Source organism: Plecotus auritus, assembly GCF_963455305.1.
Source record: "Plecotus auritus genome assembly, chromosome: 4".
Classification (NCBI taxonomy): Eukaryota; Metazoa; Chordata; class Mammalia; order Chiroptera; family Vespertilionidae; genus Plecotus; species Plecotus auritus.
Window position 1 is genome coordinate 120,889,191 of NC_137775.1, and position 18,905 is coordinate 120,908,095.

Consider the following 18,905-nt stretch of genomic DNA (forward strand, 5'->3'; position numbering starts at 1 on the left):
TTTAAACTTAAGGGCCAGTGCCTATGATAGCCTGATTTGAAAAGAGAACATTGCTCAAGATTGAATCAAGGTTTCATTTTTATATGGGATTAGCTGTGACTATCGCTGATTGAAATTGTCCTTATCCATTACAACTCACCCTACAAAAATAAATTATATTTTTAAAAAAAGGAGAGAAAGGATGGATAACTCATTGACAAAGACTGTGGATCAAGGAAAGGTGCCTCTTGTTCAGGTCACAGAACACCTTGGCAGAGGCTGATGGCGCGCCCGAGCGCGCAATATTAGTTCCAATATAAGATGAGAAGCCACAAGCAGAGCGCAGCATGACGTGCTCCCAGCGGCTGTTTTTCATGGATGAATACTTGCCCAGAATCAAACTCAGATAAAACAGAAAGGATGGTAAAAGAACGCAGACTCAGAAACAATTCCAGAGGAGAGAGAACTCGGTGGCCTTAAACGTCTCCATGGTTTGTCTGGAGCTGACAGAATGCCTGTCCTTCCCTTTGGTCGCTAAGCTATGTGTAAAGAGTACAGAGTGTTGTAAGCATCCCCATCATGTTGCCTCAGTATCTGAGGGTGCTCCTCGTGTCCTCATTCGACTTTTCACTTATGTGGTTAGTACCTGAGTGTGCAGAGCTACTGCGACACTGCACAGCACACTCTTCCTCTGTTTTCAGCTAACTGAAGGTATACGCAGAGCTTCAACACAGTCACATAGCAGTGTCTTCATTTGCCTCTTCTAATAATAATCCCTGCAACTCCTGTTTATTGGTCCCCAAAACATCTTTTTTAATCCTCACCTGAGGATATGCTTACTGATTTTAAAAAGGGAGAAAGGACGAAGGGTGTGAGGGGGGGAGGAAGGAAGAGGGAGAGAGAAGGAGAAAGAGATAGCGAGAGAGCGAGAGAGCCAGAGCGAGAGCGAGAGAGAGAGAGAGAGAGAGAGAGAGAGAGAGAGAGAGAGAAACATTGACCAGTTACCTCCTGTACCAGTATGTGCCCCTACCGGGGATCAAACCTGCAACCTAGGTATATGCCCTGATCAGGAATCAAACCCTCAACCTTCCAGTGCACAGGACGTTGCTCCAACCGAGCCACCTGGCCAGGGCCTCAAAACATCTTTTGATACATAGGAATTAATCTGTTGACATTGTCATGGTAACTAATTGGTGTGAACACAAATTATATATTGTTGGGTTGTTATCTTGGATGGCTATTGTGGTGGTGGCAGAAAAGTTCAGCAAATAGACTAGAAACTCTCATTCACTCCAGATCAGATGTGGGAAAGGATGAAGTGGTTTCGTATTACTTACATAGTACTTGAAAGGGAACCTGATCATAATGCAAGGAGGTGTGTACACTACCTAGATTAAGGCTAACGGTGTGGCAAGGAAGTGATGTTAATGACATCTAATTCAATGTTGATGAGAACATGTTGATAAGAACAGTTTAAAGTTAAGCTTCAATTGTATCATATTAGATGATAGGAATCAAAGTAATTTATTGCTATCAGAAAAAAAATTACCTTCTTAAATAACCTAAGTCGTTCATTGACCATCTGAATAACACTCATAGTTTTTTTAATGTAGAGTACAAAAATAACTTTTAATTTGGTCCCTATCCAGATGATCGCAGACACTAAGTCAGTGTAGCTCAAGCAATGAGGTTTTACTATAAACATACTGCTTTACAAACAAAAAACGTTTGACCGATTTATAGGATTTTCTCAAACAGTCTAATGAAAAAGACAGTAAGTCATTCGTTCTTTTAGAGCCAATTTGTCCCTAAATCATTAGGTGACTCAGAAGCAGAAAAGGTCACCAAGGTTTTACTTTTAGGCAAAGGTCTATCCTCCAAGCCACACTTTCCCAAAAGGCAGCACAAAATTTTTAAAATTACCTGTTGTACTCTATTTAGGGTGAGGATTCTGTCTTTTACTGATGGACACATTATATTTTGCAGTGCTGTCAATACTTATGGGAATACAAAATTTCAGATCTATCATTTAGTTATTGGTAACCTGAATCCATGGTAACATATAATACTAATTTAAAAAAAATCAAATTGATAAGAAATCATAACTTTTAAGAGAAAACTGTTATCCTAGAAATATTAGTACATAATTACTCCCTAAAAAAAAGTATTTCCATCAACTGTGCAGTATTTTTATATACTTCCTTTTGTAAACATACATCCTTAAGCAGGGCAATTTTATTTATTTATTATTCATCGCTACTGACAATGAGTGCTAAATTAAAACGCCACCCAGATGGCAAACACATCCTAATGACGTAAGCAAGTCGCCACAGGGCAACTTCTCCTCTCAGAGACTGTCAGCAGCATGGCCCTCTGGGAAACCATCTCTGTCCCACTCAACTGAGACTGAACTTGAGCTCACTGGGGTTAGACCGGTAGCCTGGCAACCAGAGGCCCAGCCAGAACCTCACTGCACAGAGACTCTGTCTGTTCAATCCATGCTACCTTTTGTTTAGGGCACCTCCGAGTTCCTGGATTCACAGTGAACCCAGGTGCTAAATCTATGCCAACGATCTCAGGTCAAGGCAAGCTCTAAGTTGTGGTTCTCACCTCTTTTGTCGTAAGTCACTATATGATATGTCGTTTTCAGGAAAATGATGGGGCTGATATTAGATGCATTATTGTTGTTATTGTCTATAAGAAATCCCTCAAATTAAAGAACAAATGGTTTCTTCATTAAAAATCATAGTGAGTTTGCATCAATGGGCATATGATTACAAAGACAATTAGGAAAATGGAAAATCAACCCAGAAATCAACCCAAAATGAATCTGCCTATTGAGTATGATGTTGGTTTGTCATACTTTCAATCTTAGGTTATAAATAAAAAGGATCTTACTATTAAGCCAATAATAGAGTTCATGATAAAGTTAAACCAAAGAAGAAAGCTAGTTGGTTTTGCAAGAGTGCAAATCTTAAACATTTCTTAAAATAAATGAAAAAACACATGAGCTTTCTAGAAATTTTATGTTCTAAAAAGAAACGTCCTGGTAAAACACATGCAAATAGTTTGCCAAAAGGGAAGAAGGCACGTAGATAAAGTTAATTTGTTTTATTTCATCTATTTAGAAGTTGTGAAATCCCTTTCTTCTGCAAATGTATGCTGCCAATGGAGAATTTGGAGAATTCCCAAGGATGAAAGCAAATAACGAGTCAAAACTGAGCATCATGCTAAATTACAGAAACAACTGAGCCAGGTTAGATGACTAGATATTGGTAATGTAACTGCAACCTACAACGTCTGGCTTCTGTGATCCCAAGTTGATGCCTCCTTGTCCCTCCCCCAAAATACATGAAATCCTAGTGTAATTTGTTTCCATCTTGTTACTTTTTAAGTGGTTAATTTTTGCTCTACATTGTTCATTATTCAGCGATTGGTTTGAATGAACCTTCGCAAGCCAGTTTGCCATTTTACAGGTGTTCTTTCTGCTACAAATAGTGTGATCATTCTTTGTGCCATATGCTCATTCATTTATACAGTAAATATTTATCGGGTACCCACTATGAGCGAGACACTTTTAGCACGGGAGATGTAGCAGCTATTAAAATACAAAAGCCCTGCCCTTGTGGGGCTAACATTCTAGGACAACAGTCAGATGAATGAAGTATCTTACATGCTAGGTTGTAAGTACAATAGAGGAAATTAAAGCAGGGAAGAGGGAGAGGAGATACTCTGAGTTCAGGGGAGGTGGCACATTTTAGTCACTTTCCACACCTGACTCTAAAGATGTGAGGGGGGGCGGATAAAAAGATTCAGATTCTGGAGCCCACTCTCAGCCTGTCCTGACCAATTCAACAGTCACTTGCCACACATGGCCAATGAGACTTGCAATGGGGCTACTCTGAACTGAGGTGGGGTGTGAGCATAAAACACACACTGAGTTTCTCAGACATTGTATGAAAAGGTAATGTAAGGTATCTCATTAATAATGTTGTATATTGAATACACTTTAAAATAATATTAAATATACTATATTATTAACATTCATCTCACCTGTTTCTTTTTACCTCTTTAATGTGACTACTGGAAAATTTTAAGTTACATGTCATATTTCTGCAGAGACCACCATTGAGGACTCCCTTTCAAGTGTCCATGTCTCAGTTGTAACTGAGAGCAAATTTAACTTTATACAAGCTTACCAAGAAAGGGCAGGGAGAAAGACACAGGAGAATAAGAAGATAGTGCTATGATTATATAATAGTTAGACAGAGGTTTATAGTCTTCCACTAAGCTCTGTGACCACAGCCCAGCTGGCCAAGTCTCTGCTTCAGTTTCCTGAAAAAGTAATCATAATAGTAATGGTATTTGTTTAAAGAGTTATAAGGAATAAATGAATACATGTAAAGTGCTTAGAATAGTGCCAGGCACATAAGAGTTAATTATTAAATATTAGAGGCCTGGTGCACAAAATTTGTGCATGGTGTGTGTGTGTGTGTGGGGGGGGGGGGGGGCGTGGGTGGCGGGGCTCAGCCCGGCCTGCACCCTCTTGCAATCTGGGACCCCTCTGGGGATGTCCAACTGCCAGTTTAAGGCCCAATCCCTGCAGGGCCTGTGGGGATTGGGCCTAAACTGGCATTCGGACATCCCTTTCACAATCCAGGACTGCTGGCTCCTAACTGCCCGCCTGCCTGCCTAATCGCCCCTAACAGCTCGCCTGCCTGCCTGATCACCCCTAATTGCTCGCCTGCCTGCCTGATTGCCCCTAACTGCCTCTGCCTGCCTGCCTGATTGCCCCTAACCACTCACCTGCCTGCCTGACTGCCCCTAACTGCCTCTACCTGCCTGCCTGATCACCCCTAACTGCCTCTACCTGCCTGCCTGATTGCACCTAACCGCCTCTGCCTTGGCCCCCGCCGCGGCAGCTTTATCTGGAAGGACATCTGGAATGATGTCTGGAAGGTTGTTCAGCTGTCCAGTCTAATTAGCATATTACACTTTTATTATTACAGATCATTACTTTTTGAAAAAGTGATCCTACAAATGTTAATTAACCCTTGACTTTTGTACGTGGCTTAAGTGTTTATTTAAAAAATGCCACTGCTTCAAATCAGACAGGCTTGGAGGCAGAGCAGCCAGTGGAAAGAGCATGCAGAAGGCTCTGGTGTCTGAAGGACTTGGGTGCAAATCTCAGTTATGTTGAATTTTAATAGCAACAGTACAGCCTTGTGCAAGTTACTTTTTTTGAAGTCTCAGTTACCTCTTTTGTAAAATATTTTGCGTCAATTTGTGGGTTCTCTGTTCTGTCCCATTGATCTATATGCTTATTCTTGTGCCAATACTGGGTTATATTTTTTATTATAATTGTGATCCCTCCTACTTTGTGCTTCTTTCTCAACATTGCTATGTCTATTTGGGCTCTTTTTGGTTCCATATAAATTTTTGGAGTATTTGTTCTAGATCTGTGAAATATACCATTGGTATTTTAATAGGGATTGTGTTGAATCTGTAGATGGCTTTGGATAGTATGGACATTGTAATTATGTTAAGTCTTCCAATCCACGAACATGCTATATGCTCCCACATGTTTGTATATTCTTCTATTTCTTTTTTCTATGTCCTATAGTTTTCCCAATACAGACCTTTTACCTCCTTGGTTAAGTTTACTTCAAGGTATCTTATTTTTTTATTGTTGTTGCGATGGTAAATGGGATATATATATATATATATATATATATATATATATATACACACACACACACACACACACACACACACATATATATATATATATATATATATATATATATATATATTAGTTTCTCTTTCTGAGAGTTCATTATTGGTGTATAAAAATGCCATCAATTTCTGGATGTTAATTTTGTATCCTGCTACTTTGCTGAATTCATTTATTATATCTAGTAGCTTTTGGTGAAGTCATTAGGGTTTTCTATGTACAATATCATGTCATCTGCAAATAGTGACACTTTTACTTCCTCCTTTCCCATTTGGATACCTTTTATTTTTTCTCCTTGTCTGATTGCTGTGGCTAGTACGTCCAGTACTATGTTGAATAAGAGTGGTAAAAGCAGACAACCCTGTCTTGTTCCTGTTGTTAAGGGAAATGCTTTTAGTTTTTGCCCATTGAGTATGATGTTGGCAGTAGGTTTGTCATATATGGCCTTTATTAAGCTGAGGTATGATCCCTCACTTTGCTGAGAGTTTTTATAAAACACTAGTGGCCTGGTGCATGAAATTCGTGCACAGATGGGGTCCCTAGGCCTGGCCGGTGATCAGGGCTGATCGGGGCCTTCTGGCTGCCAGCAGGGCCTTCTCTCTCACAGGCCCTCCCCCCAGCCGGCCCTGCCTTCCTGCCGGACACCAGATGGGGCCTTTCTTCTGGCTGCCAGCTGCCAGCTGGGTCCTGCTGGACAGGGGAAGGGGCCGCGGGAGGTTGGCTGGCGCGGGGAGGGACCAGGGGAGGTTGGCTAGCCACAGGAGGTTGGCTGTGGGAGTGCACTAATCACCAGGGAGCAGCTCCTGCCTCAAGCGTCTTCCCCCTGGTGGTCTATGGGCATCATAGCGACCAGTCGTTCGGGCTGTTCTGGCAGCTTAGGCTTTTATATATATAGATGGGTACTGGATTTTGTCAAGTGCTTTTTCTGCATCTATTGATAGGATCATGAGATTTTTATTCTTCATATTGTTTATATGATATACCACATTTATTGATTTTTGAATATTTTACCAGCCTTTCATACCTGGAATAAATCCCACTTTGTCATGGTGAATAATCTTTTAAATGTATTGCTGAATCTGATTTGCTAATATTTTGTTGAGGATTTTAGCATCTATGTTCATCAGGAATACTAGCCGGTAATTTTCTTTCCTTGTAGTCTGTTTATCTGTTTTGAGATTAGGATAACACTGGCCTCATAAAAAGAGATTGAAGTATTCCCTTTACTTAAATTTTTGGGCATAGTTTGAGGAATATAGGTGTTATTTCTTCTTTGAATGTTTGGTAAAACTCCTCTGTGAAGTCATCTGGTCAAGGACTTTTGCTGGCTGGAAGTTTTTTTATTACTTCTTCAATTTCATTAGTTAATATTGGTCTATTCAGGTTTTCTGATTCTTCCTGATTCAGTTTTGGAAGATTGCATGTTCCTAGGAATTTGCCCATTTTTTTTTCTTAGACTCTGTGTCATTTATTTCCACTCTGATCTTTATTATTTCCTTCCTTCTATTTCCTCTAGGATTTTCTTATTCTCTAATTCTTTTAGTTTTAGGGTTAATTTATTAGAGATTTTTCTTATTTCTTAAAGTAGGCCTTGTAGTGCTATGAACTTCTCAGGAATGCTTTCACTGTGTCCCATAGATTTTGGGTTGTTGTATATTCATTTTCATTTGTTTCCAGAAAGTTTTAAATTTATTCCTTGATGTCATTGGTAACCCATTCATTAGTTAATAACATGCTATTTTGCCTCCATGTGTTTGAATATTTCTGAGTGTTTTTATTATAGCTAGTTTCTAGTTTGAAGAGTTGTTTAAGGAACTACTGACGCAATGTAAATAAAACAAAAATCTTTGGAGCAATAGACAGTGGGTAGAGAACATGATGACAAGTCTTGGGCAGAATTTTACTCTTTTCTACAAACTAACAATGGATAATGATTATAATGCCCTAGAGAGTGCTGTTTGAAAGTCTTATCCGACATTTGCGCTCTTAACACATTCAACTGATATCCTCATTTTTACTCACCTTTCTAAGCACCCTAACATCATTTCTAAGTAACCCTGTTAACTCACAACCAAATGCAACTGAAGGAATGTAACTACATTTCTTAAAAACCTCTCTTCCGTTACTTCAAAACATTCTTCACTTGAGATTAGCTTTCTGTTCCATCCACTTAAATTACCGAGAACTACTCTCACTTTTTTTCTTTTCTCTATGCAAGCATTTAATTTTTAAAAGGCCTTTTTCCTCATGTCAGGCTGTCCAGTTGAGCAGAGGTGTGGATGTTCAATGCATGTGAAGGAAAGGCTTCCGTCTGGTGGCAATGAGGTAAGAGGGGACAACAGCACATGTCCTTTCCTGGGCTCTTTAATGGGAACAGGGCAACAGTCTGCGCCCCATCCTTCCTGAAGGTGGACTGTGACCCCCCCCCCCCTTTCGTATTTCACAGGAGAAGGAGCGGAGCCCTATAGGTGGGGGATCAGGACACCCGACTCTCATCCCAGGTGGCCTACTTATTTACTCTCTGGCAGTGGGAGAGCCACTAACAACCCTGGACTGCTGTGTGCAAACTATAAAAACTGTGTTCACCACAGCAAGGTTGTGGGGGATAAAGTGCCATAGAGGTTTAGAAAAAGTTTGTTAAAGAGCACTGGACTGTTGCTGTCACAATGGGCTGTCATGAAAGGGACTGGCAGTCTCATTCCTTTTTCCTAATTCATTTTTTTCTAAAGTGCCCTTTAGTGCCATGATAGGTGTGTTCTCTTCCCTTTTCCTGGCTCTGAGTGTTTTGTTCCTGACTCTTGCAGGGGTCAAATACTTTAGGAAAAAAAAAAGAAAAATGTAGGGAAAAAAGAAAAAAGAAACAAAGTCCTTAAAAGAAGACTTCAATTAAAAACAACCCAAGCAAACTTGTCTGTAACACTGCATGCAAAATTGGACAAAATAAGCAAACTGGGACTGGAAAGATTCATTCATCACTTTTCTCTTTCTCCATTGTTTTCAGATGAAACTAACTTCTTGTCCCTCTCCAAAGTATTAAGTACCTGCTTCATGTCAGTGGCATAGTCCTGGATGCTGGGAATACAACAGTGACTGTGGAATACAAGTTCAGTCAGCATCCTGCCTTCATGAGGCTGAAGAGGAGATAGGTAGGATAAATAGGTAACAGCAAATGTAACTAAAATAATTCCAGCACTGGCTGAATAGCACAGTTGGTTGGAGTATTGTTCTGATGCATCAAGGTTGTGGGTTCAAACCGCAGTCTGGGCACATACAAGAATCAACCAATCAATGCATAAACAAATGGAACAACAAATGGATGTTTCTCTCCCTCCCTTCTCTGTATTTCTCCCTCCCCCCTCCCCCCCTCTCTTTCTGAGTTAATAAATAAAAATATTCAAACATAAAAGAGTTACAACTATGACAAGTGACACTAGAAAAAAGTAACAAAACTTTCAAAATTAGCTCTTTCCCAGCAATTTCTTGAGATGGATTTCATAACCTCTGCTCCTCCCTGTGATTAACAATTTTCCAAGTTAAGAGCTGCTTACTTTTTATTTAACAGCATTGGTGCTTTTCACTCTCATGTTATTTTTCAGGAGTGATAAAGGAAAGATGGTCCTCTTTTCTGCTTGAAAGAGCCCTTCAAATACTGGCAACAGCTTCCAAATAAGATTAGCATCTATGCTTAAAAAATAGCGCATAACATTAACACAGCCTCAGGTGTTTTGCTTTGAATTCATATCAGAAACCAGTGCTGAACTTTTACAGAGATAAATGGCCTATAAGTTTCCCTACAGAGCATTCACAATAGTTCTGATAAAATCAAAGTTTTCTTCACCATCTTAAAGTGATCCAATAGGAGTCCTGAAAAGGAAAGGGCTACTCATAATATCAAAACACAGCAGCACAGGTTAGAAATAACACGTGCATGCACAAGCATCAATTACCTGTTTCCTTTTCTGCTGGGCCTAAAACATAAGAAAAGACAATTTAGGAGAGAAGCAAACTCTATCCATGCTGCTCACATAACACAGTAGGCCAATCCAGCCAAGAAAAGTAGCCCACTTCCTACTAACTTAGATTTGACTTTGTTCTTAGTCTGATCCTAAGCATAAAAGAAAAGCTCTGCATTTTTTAAGACACAAAACAAAGGGGGGAGGGAGATAATAAAAAGCATAGAAGTTTTTCTCATCCAATAAGCATGCCTTGTTTTTTTAAAAGGAGACTGCTCAGTAGTCCTACCTGACTAGATTTCTAGGATCCATTTTCTAGAATATTCTCAGATAGCAGAGGGTAAGTTCCAGAAAGTATTAGGTAATGGTCAAAATAATGAACTAAAATAGACAGTTAAGAACAAAAATAATAAAATAGATCCAGACCAATAGAAGCATGGAACAGACTGACCAATCTCAGAGGGAAGGCGGGTGTGTGTGTGTGTGTGTTGGGGACAGACAATAGTGTGGTGAAGGCCTGGGGGTGCAGGTGTGAGGTGGAGGGGGGCAATGGGGGGAGAAGTGGGACATCTATAACACTTTCAACAATAAAGATAAATTTTAAAAAAGATTTTCATCTTTTTTTATAGGATTCATAATATTTAGATAAAGCAATATTGTATTTATTCAGGTTGTCCACATTTTTCTCATTGCCAGATTTGAAAGGTTTTAATATGTCTACTTTTATATTAATTCTTTCAATCCGTGTACGCAACACCCATTATTCCCAAAACATAAAAACTGAACGAGTATTCAAAATGTGAAAACCAATCTGTTTATCTTCCACTTTCCCCAAATGATCTAATATTCATTGCTTGTGCTTTAACACAACATGATATCATAATTAATGATGTTAAACTGGTAACTAAGGAGGTTTCATGTTGTTACTCTCGTGATATAATACTGGTTGCTATAGTGATGGGATGGCTTTTTTGTTAATCACTCAGGAGGTTGGTTATCACATGCTTGTTAGAAAGCTTGATCAGATTTGGAGAGAAGAAAGGATATAACACAGCCAATTATAGTCATCTTTTCCATTGTCACCATTTCGATGAAACTATTATAACAGCATCTAATTAATACATTTATAATTCATCATGTAAAACTTTATATTAAAAGTGACTAAATTTTTTCTAATGATTTACTTTTTATAGTTAGAATAAATATTCGACATTGCAAACTTTTTTCCTCCCTAAGTAAATGATACATGTGTTGAACAAGCTAGTTTTATAATTAGAGTAGAAAATTTAAGGTCCTTTCTATTACTTTTAATTATATCAATCAAAGGACTGTTGAGTAAAAACTGCTTGTGTGACTTGGCCACAAATTTCAACCTACTTATTTCTAAACATCTTAAATGACAGTTTCCTCAATGAATAAAACCTGAAGAATGAGAAAAAAATGCACAGTCCTCTCAAGAGATCTAATCTTCCAATGCATCAATATATTGCAAGCAATTAAAAGTTGCAAGTAATTCTATCCATTTATTTCAGCCCTCATGATAATCAACAAGTTTCCCCCTCCTCTGAGTGACACTGCAGAATAGAAAATAAAATTATGTAATACTACACTGTTACTGATCAGGAAAGAATACACTGTCCATAGTTTAAATGTTAGACATACTTACAGTAATGCCAAAAAACACAACCCACGAAAACACCTCTTGGTTTCTTGCAAACTCAAAATAAGAACAAAGGACAACTTAAGCACGAATCCTGGGTCTTTCATTCAAGCAGAGTCCCAGGAGGCATATTAAAGCAATGAATAGGAAAAAGCTCTTCAGTTCACCAGCTGAGATTTTAATGAGACATTTCCCTTTGCCAGGGCACAGGTTTGTTCAGAAAAGGAAAGGGCTTCTCACAGAAAATTCAGTTAATAGGCATTGTTGGCTCTCGCTGCCACTTCGGCAATTGCTCACTGCACTGACCTTCTATTTTGGCATATTCTGTGAGTCTAGTGTAATTGATCAAGGCGGCTTTCTCCAGACATTTTCTGACCACTTTTTTCACCTCTTCTGCTGGTATGGGAGTGGCAATATCTTTCATTAAAACCTAGAGTGTGGGGTGGGGGGGTGGGGGGGGGGGAGAGAGAGAGAGAGAGAGATTTTGCATAAAATACTAAAAACAAATTATACAAATTGTTCTAGACCCATTTATTAGTAGGAGGGGTCCTAGGTAACACGGGGAAGTAATTAGTCGGCACTTCACAACTGGGAAGTAATCCTCTAATCTTGGCTCCTCCTGCCGAAGCCTCATTTGTGCACATCAAAACCTCCCACAGGCCAAGCCACCATTCAGTGTGACTGTCATTCTTCCCCCAGGGACCCATGACACCATTAGAGCAGCTGTTTCAGATCAGGATTACCATTACTGGGACAAGCAATAAACAAAGTTTGTCCTCCGTATCTCTTAATTTCAAAGCTTTAAATGTTTTGAGCAATATAGATAAAAACAATAACAAAACTCCATTAAGAAGAAGCATATTTTTTTTGTGCTCTATAAAAATCAAGACCACTGCTTTTACTAATTAAACTTTAGTTACTATGATCTACTCACCAGGGAGAAAACTTCTTTGTCTCAGTGAAATGTAGTATCAAGTGTTGAAAGACATGGAAACTTTCTAATTTAGAAAAAAACTGATTATTCTCCATTGGGTTCCTAAATTGTGTTTTTGGACTTTTCCCTTTAAAAATATTACTATTGGTAAGGGGGAAATACAGTAATATCCATAATTCAAAATACAATGTATTTAAACACTCATTTTGTGACTGATAACTTTCCTTAAAACTTTCCTAGTGATAAAACTGCTCACACTAAGTTTTGATTACACTATTAATCAAACTCTATTTTTCATAAAGTTAATGGCTTTATCCTGATTTGCTTACATTCAAATTATAAAGTATATAGCAAAATGTTACTATAAAGACGACGGTACTTAAGTGTTCTTACTATCCTAATAGTCTTTTATTGGGTAAGAAATAATGATAGAGCCGAAACCGGTTTGGCTCAGTGGATAGAGCGTCAGCCTGCGGACTGAAGAGTCCCGGGTTCGATTCCGGTCAAGGGCATGTACCTTGGTTGCGGGCACATCCCCAGTGGGAGGTGTGCAGGAGGCAGCTGATCGATGTTTCTCTCTCATCGATGTTTCTAGCTCTCTATCCCTCTCCCTTCCTCTCTGTAAAATATCAATAAAATATATTTAAAAAAAAAAAAAGAAATAATGATAGAACATGAAAACACCCATTTCCTGCTTCATTATTTCTTTCTCTTTCCATAAGTCTTGGCACTAAGGATCTTATAATCTCAAATGTATTCAGTGGTTCTAGCATTGGTGATCCTATTTTAATTTTGTTAGGCAAAGTTTCCTTTTGAAAACAACAAACTCTATCATTTGAAAGCTTCCTCTCCATCAACTTCATTTATTCATCATACTCTCATAGTACTAATCTTTAAAACAGACACATATTTGCACTTTATTTTGAACTGAACATTAGACTCTTTATAGTCAGAAAAATCTTTCTACTTATAGTAAAAGAAATGTACAAGCATTAACATGCACTATCATTTTTATGTGATTATTAGTGAAATTTGAATATCAGATTAATTTTGTACCCTAGGCAGAATTATAAACTTTACCACTAGGCCTTACCATGGTAACAACCTTTTAAATAATAGAAATAAGCAGCTGTTAAAATTAGAATGAGGTGAGTCCAGGCTTGAAACCAGGCAATATTTCTTACTAAGTATTAAGAATTCACATGTAGATTTTATTTTATTTTGCTAAGGTGTCAGTAAGTACAGAGTCATGAAAACGAAGATAAGGCTTTTACCATCCTCCCTCACTTCAGTAAGAGACATGATTAGTGACTACAACTGCAATAAAGGTCACTGTCCATCCTGCGCCCTGTCAGTGCAGGGTATGGGGCATCACTGCTGCCACTAACTCTTCCCTGCTGGGGGTGGGGAGCGGAGGAGGGAGCTTTGCTATGGAAACCAGCTCAGAGAGGCTGGTACCCAGGATGGGATGCGGTTCCCAAAAGTAAAGCTATCTTTTAGGATTTTACCTTATCCATGTACCTTAATGAATATGATGAGATATATCCTTTGAAAAGCTTGGGTTGCATGCAGCTCTTAATATTATAAAAATTCTAATTAAACAGATAATTCCTACAAGAATATTTCTTTCACACAATGCACAGTAATCAAGGATAAGATAGGGATATGTAGATGAAACCAATTTATATGTGAAAGACCTCATTTTAGCCACTAGTTCTAGCCCTCATCTCCCAAGCCTTTAAATTCCTAAAATCCCTTTGGGGTTTTCAGAGAGGTGCTAATAAACAATGCAATCTAGAGTTCACTGGGCTGGAAAACGGACAGGAACAAGTGCTTGAAGTTGATAAATCAGCATCAGAATGATCAAATCATGGGCCACAGATGATTCCTACATATTGTCTTTTTCTTTTTTTTAGGGAGAGGGAAAGACAGAGAGAAACATTGATGTGAGAGAAACATATCGATTGATTGGTTGCCTCCTGCACTAACCCTTACCAGGGCCTGGGCTGGGGTGGAGCCTGCAACCGAGGTACCTGCCCTTGACTGGAATCAAACCCGGGACTCTTGGGTCTGTAGGCCGATGCTCTATCCACTGAACCAAACCAGCTAGGGCATAGACATTGTCTTTTAACACTGATAAGGAATAGGAACTGGCCACCCACTTACCTGTTAGCTTCCAATGAGGATATGAAAAATTTTATAAACAGATGAAAATGATAATTCCCTTTCAAACCTAATCTATCACAAAAACAGGAGTGGAGAATATACTTTCATTAATAAACAAATTTTCAGCATGGAATGAAACCTTATTTGCTATTTATTTTTTGAGGGGAAATGAATTTCTACAATTCGTGAATTCATTTAGAGCAATACACAGATTGAATTGAAATAAATTCTGAGATGATTTTAGAATAAAAAGAATGATATGTTTGTGAATATTAAATGATAAACTCTTTTAGGTATGAGGACTATGACGGGTAGAAGTACAAATAAGTCAGGGGGAATGATGAGACAACTGTGAAGTCTGAAAAACAGTTCATTATACTTGACTGAAAAAAAACTACCACACCTATTTCATGATGGGAGGAAAAAAGATTAAAAAACAGAAAATTACCAAAAAGATGCCATCAACTTAGCATATGAAGCCAAGCTGCGCTTCAGAAAGGCTTTGGGAGGAAGAAGCAGGGTATAGGGAAATTTTGAAGATCGCAAGAAAACGTGAGAAGTTGGTGAAACACAATGGACTCAAAGGAGAGCACACTCCTGAGGAATGAGACTGTCTGCCTAGACAGCTGAGACACCCAGCAATTGACACTGTGAATAGTATTTTTAAAGTAATGTTGAAACATACCCTTTCAAGTAAGGAAAGTGTAGCTTTCAGAGCACCTTCAGGTCGTCCAAAGGGGAAGCAGTATCTTCAAAAATAAAAGGAGGAACAAAGGTCAAACCTTTAATATCCAAACTGTTAAACCATCCCCTCTTCTATTACCTGGCATGATAGAACAATGACAAGTGGTTAAAATAGCATCAGCCCATCCAGGAAACTTTTAGTGCTGATGTTCACCTAGCCCCATGATTTAAATGTCTTAATAAGGGTACAAACTATGATGAAAAAGGTTCTAAAGTTTTGATGACACATGTACATAAAGAATATAATAATCAGAAAAGAACCACTAGGGTTCTATGAGTAAAGAGATACTTAAAAAGCATTCCCTAATGGCCCAGCCAGTTTGGCTTCGTGGATAGAGCATCCATCTGTGGACTGAAGGGTCTCGGGTTCAATTCCAGTCAAGGGCACATGCCCAGGTTGTGGGCTTGATCCCCAGTGTGGGGCATGCAGAAGGCAGCCAATAAAAGATTTTTCTCTCATCAATGATGTTTCTGTCTCTCTCTCCCTCTCTGAAATCAATAAAAATATATATTTTTAAAAAAGCATCCCCTAATAATTTATTTTCTATGAGAACATTGAAACGACTTCCCCCATTTATTCCTGTGGTTTAAGATGGAAACACACAACCGACATAACTTCTAGTACAAACAAGGTTCCAGCTCCCCGATCCCTTACATTTGCCTGTCCACACTGGTGTCTAACTCTCCCTCTTCCCCCACAAAACACAAAACCCTAATGCAGAAGAGTCACTGATCCCGAACCCTTCAGGCCCGTGCATCCCTGACACACACCCACAACTGAAGGGCAGGTTATGCGGATGCTCTGAAGTCAGGGCCAGAGGCTGGCAGCTCCAGTGGCTCCTCAGAAGTTACTGCCACATGGTGATGAGAGGTGACTGCTCTTTACAAGGGGCGGTGGGGGTGTGTGTCCCTCTTTAGGTCACTCCTGCTGGGACTCCTGGCTGTGGTGAACCCTCCCAGACCACTGCTCCAGCTCCAAGGCCAAGTGCTACAGGCAGCTGGGCTGTCCCCAGGCTGCACCTTACTCAGACTTAGAAATCTCCAAACCAACAACTTGAGAAAGTTTCCTTATTGCCACGTCCTTTGCCATTATTCAGGGACTTGGTGGACATATTATCTAAGATGTAATGCACAATGAAATTCGTTTCTCACACTATCATTTGAACAGGTTTTCCTAAAAGGCGCTTGTGTTTTAAGTTGAATTTGTTTTATCGGACCGAATTTAAATGAAAAAGAAAAAGAAAGATTTCTTACAAAGCAGCAGTTGAATATAAAGCCTGAGTTTTAGTTTCATGAAACTTTTATTTGTCTTAGATAAATGCAAATAAATGTCTTGTATGTCTAATCACTCAAATTTTTCTTCAGAATATTGTTCATTTCCTGTTAAAAGTTTCCTTCCCTTAATCTCATCTCTTTGCACCCTATTAGCCTCTCCTACACACAAAAAAAGCCAGGGCCAATCTATTTTGATAGTTTTCCCTGTGTAGTGGTGCTTCTTAGCATTAGCAAATTAGCAAAGTGGCTTTAATCATTTTGTATACCATAAACCTTAATCCGAGTTTAAATAAAACACAAATTGGGTTCTTGTTGTCCCCTCCCCTTGCTTAAATCTTTTCAGTGTATTTGCATAATCCACTCATTGTCTTGCCTGTTGTTTATTTCCATTAACCTGTGGGCAATGCATTTTATGAATGGAATGTTACTGATCCCCAGATTACATTTAGCATTGCAGGGCTCTGAGGTCCCACTGGGCATGTTCTGAATTAGCATTAGCTGCCCAGGATGTGTAAATAATTCAGCACATTTATAGAGTACAAGCAATCCTGAATCAATAAAGTACAGAAAATAACAACATAGAACCTTAATTAATCTTTACAATACAAGTTTTAAAAGGGAATCGTTTTGGCCTGCCTTTCAGGCAGGATAAATATTTTGGGATTTTATCACTTTGACAGCTCTATAATAACAACACCAAGTGGAAAAAAAATAAATTATCAAATAAAATTCAACCAAGTTTAATCCCTAATAGGAATAAATTGAAATCCTCTTCATTCCCACTTTAGTACATTAAATACTCAGATAAATGAGCCTGCATAGATCTGTCCTATGATTAAGATGTTCTTTTACTTAGCCACTTTTAGATGCAGTATGTAGTTTCATCAAAGTAATATATGTACATAATCTAACAGGAAACTTCTAAAAGGTTTTATATGAAAAACAAAAGTCCTTTATGTCAGTTCTACCCCATCCCCCAAGTAATTACTCTAGAAAAAATACTTTTAACTTTTAGCTGATTCTTTTGGCATTTAAATGTCATATCCTTAACCTACTTGCTAATATTTCTAATTCTTGATATTACAGTTTTAGATATTATTCTAAACATCCCACTATGGAAGAGAAACAGCTTTAAAAAAAAAAGTTTTAAAGACGTAAGTGACATACAATGAACTACACATGTTTAAAGCATGCAATTTGGGTAGAAGTCTTTTGTGGAATATGTACTGTGCAAATATTTTCTCACATTCTGGGACTTGTTTCTTTATACCCTTACAAATGGCTTTGGAAGATCAAAAGTTCTTAATGTTGATGAAGTTCAAGACAACATTTTTCCATTTGTGAATTTTGGAATCAGGTTTCCAATTTCTACAAAATCTTTTTGGGATTTTGATTGAGATAGCATTGAATCTATAGATCAATTTGGGTTTTCCTTAATTTCTTTCAGAAAGACTTTGTATTTTTCAGTGTACAGGTTTCGCACATCTCTGTCAAATTGAACCATAAATATTTAGTAATTTTTGTTGCTATTGTAAATTGTATTGTTTTTAATTTCAATGTGTTGCTATCATACAGAAAAAATTGATATGTATATATTTGAGCTCCTACAACTTTTCTAAACGTACTTATTAATTAGAGCAGCATTTTTTTTGGTAGTTTCTATAGGAATTTCTACATAGATAATCATAACATCTGTGAAGAAAGGCTGTTTTACTTCTTTTCCAATCTGAATGTCTTTCTTTTATCTGCCTCATTGTATTGGCTAGAATATCATCATTACAGTTTCAAATAGAAGTAGTAACAGCAGACTTCCTGCACTATTAAGTATGATGTTAGCTGTAAGTTCTTCATAGATGCCCTTAACATATAACATAAGAGTAATAATTCTTTTAACACTACTGTTTATTAATTTTTATCTTGTGTCATTTTTACTTTGTTGGTTGGTTTTATTCCCTTCATTAATCATACTTTACTATTTCTTTGTATATCTGGAAATTTTTGACTGGATGTTAGACATTGTTATTTTATCTTTTTGATAGCTCAATACTTTTATATTCCTTTAAATACAACACTTTGTATTTCGGAACATTGTTTTGGAATGCAGTTAAATTATTTGAAAACAGTTTGATTCATTTGAATCTTTATTTTAATCCACATTAGAAGAGTCCATGATAGTGTTTATTCTAGGACTAATTTTTTGCCACTATTGAGGAAAAATGCTGTACTATACCTGCTGCCCATGAATTAGAAGGTTTCCACTCTGGGTAGGAGGAAATGGAACTAGCCCTGTGTTAGCTTTGTGGATTTCCCATAGTTTTTTGGGAAATCCTTTCACATAGTTCTTTGCCTGACTTTGGATAGTTTTCTCACATACATGGAGAGAAACCTCCAGGGGGACTTTCTGCAGATACCTGTAGGTCTCTCCACTCTTTCTCTTCTTTAGGATTCTAGCCTGAAAAC

The 18,905-nt window shown here is 38.1% G+C and overlaps 1 protein-coding gene across 13 annotated transcripts in view; it reads right to left on the reverse strand.

Annotated features, from left to right (window-relative positions):
- CADPS2 (calcium dependent secretion activator 2) overlaps positions 1 to 18,905 on the reverse strand; it is a 498,042-nt gene that overhangs the window by 96,564 nt on the left and 382,573 nt on the right. For 9 of the 13 annotated variants that reach the window (XR_013960502.1, XR_013960503.1, XM_080666493.1 and 6 more), the window contains exons 15-17: positions 15,112 to 15,175; positions 11,633 to 11,756; positions 9,661 to 9,681 (exon numbers count right to left, since the gene is read on the reverse strand). Coding sequence is in view for 11 of the 13 variants with exons in the window: in XM_080666493.1 (XP_080522619.1) it covers positions 9,661 to 9,681; positions 11,633 to 11,756; positions 15,112 to 15,175 (209 nt within the window). In the remaining 2 variants the exon portion in view is untranslated. The remainder of the gene's footprint in view (positions 1 to 9,660; positions 9,682 to 11,632; positions 11,757 to 15,111; positions 15,176 to 18,905) is intronic. The other 4 variants (XM_080666495.1, XM_080666494.1, XM_080666487.1 and 1 more) reach the window with 1 other exon arrangement.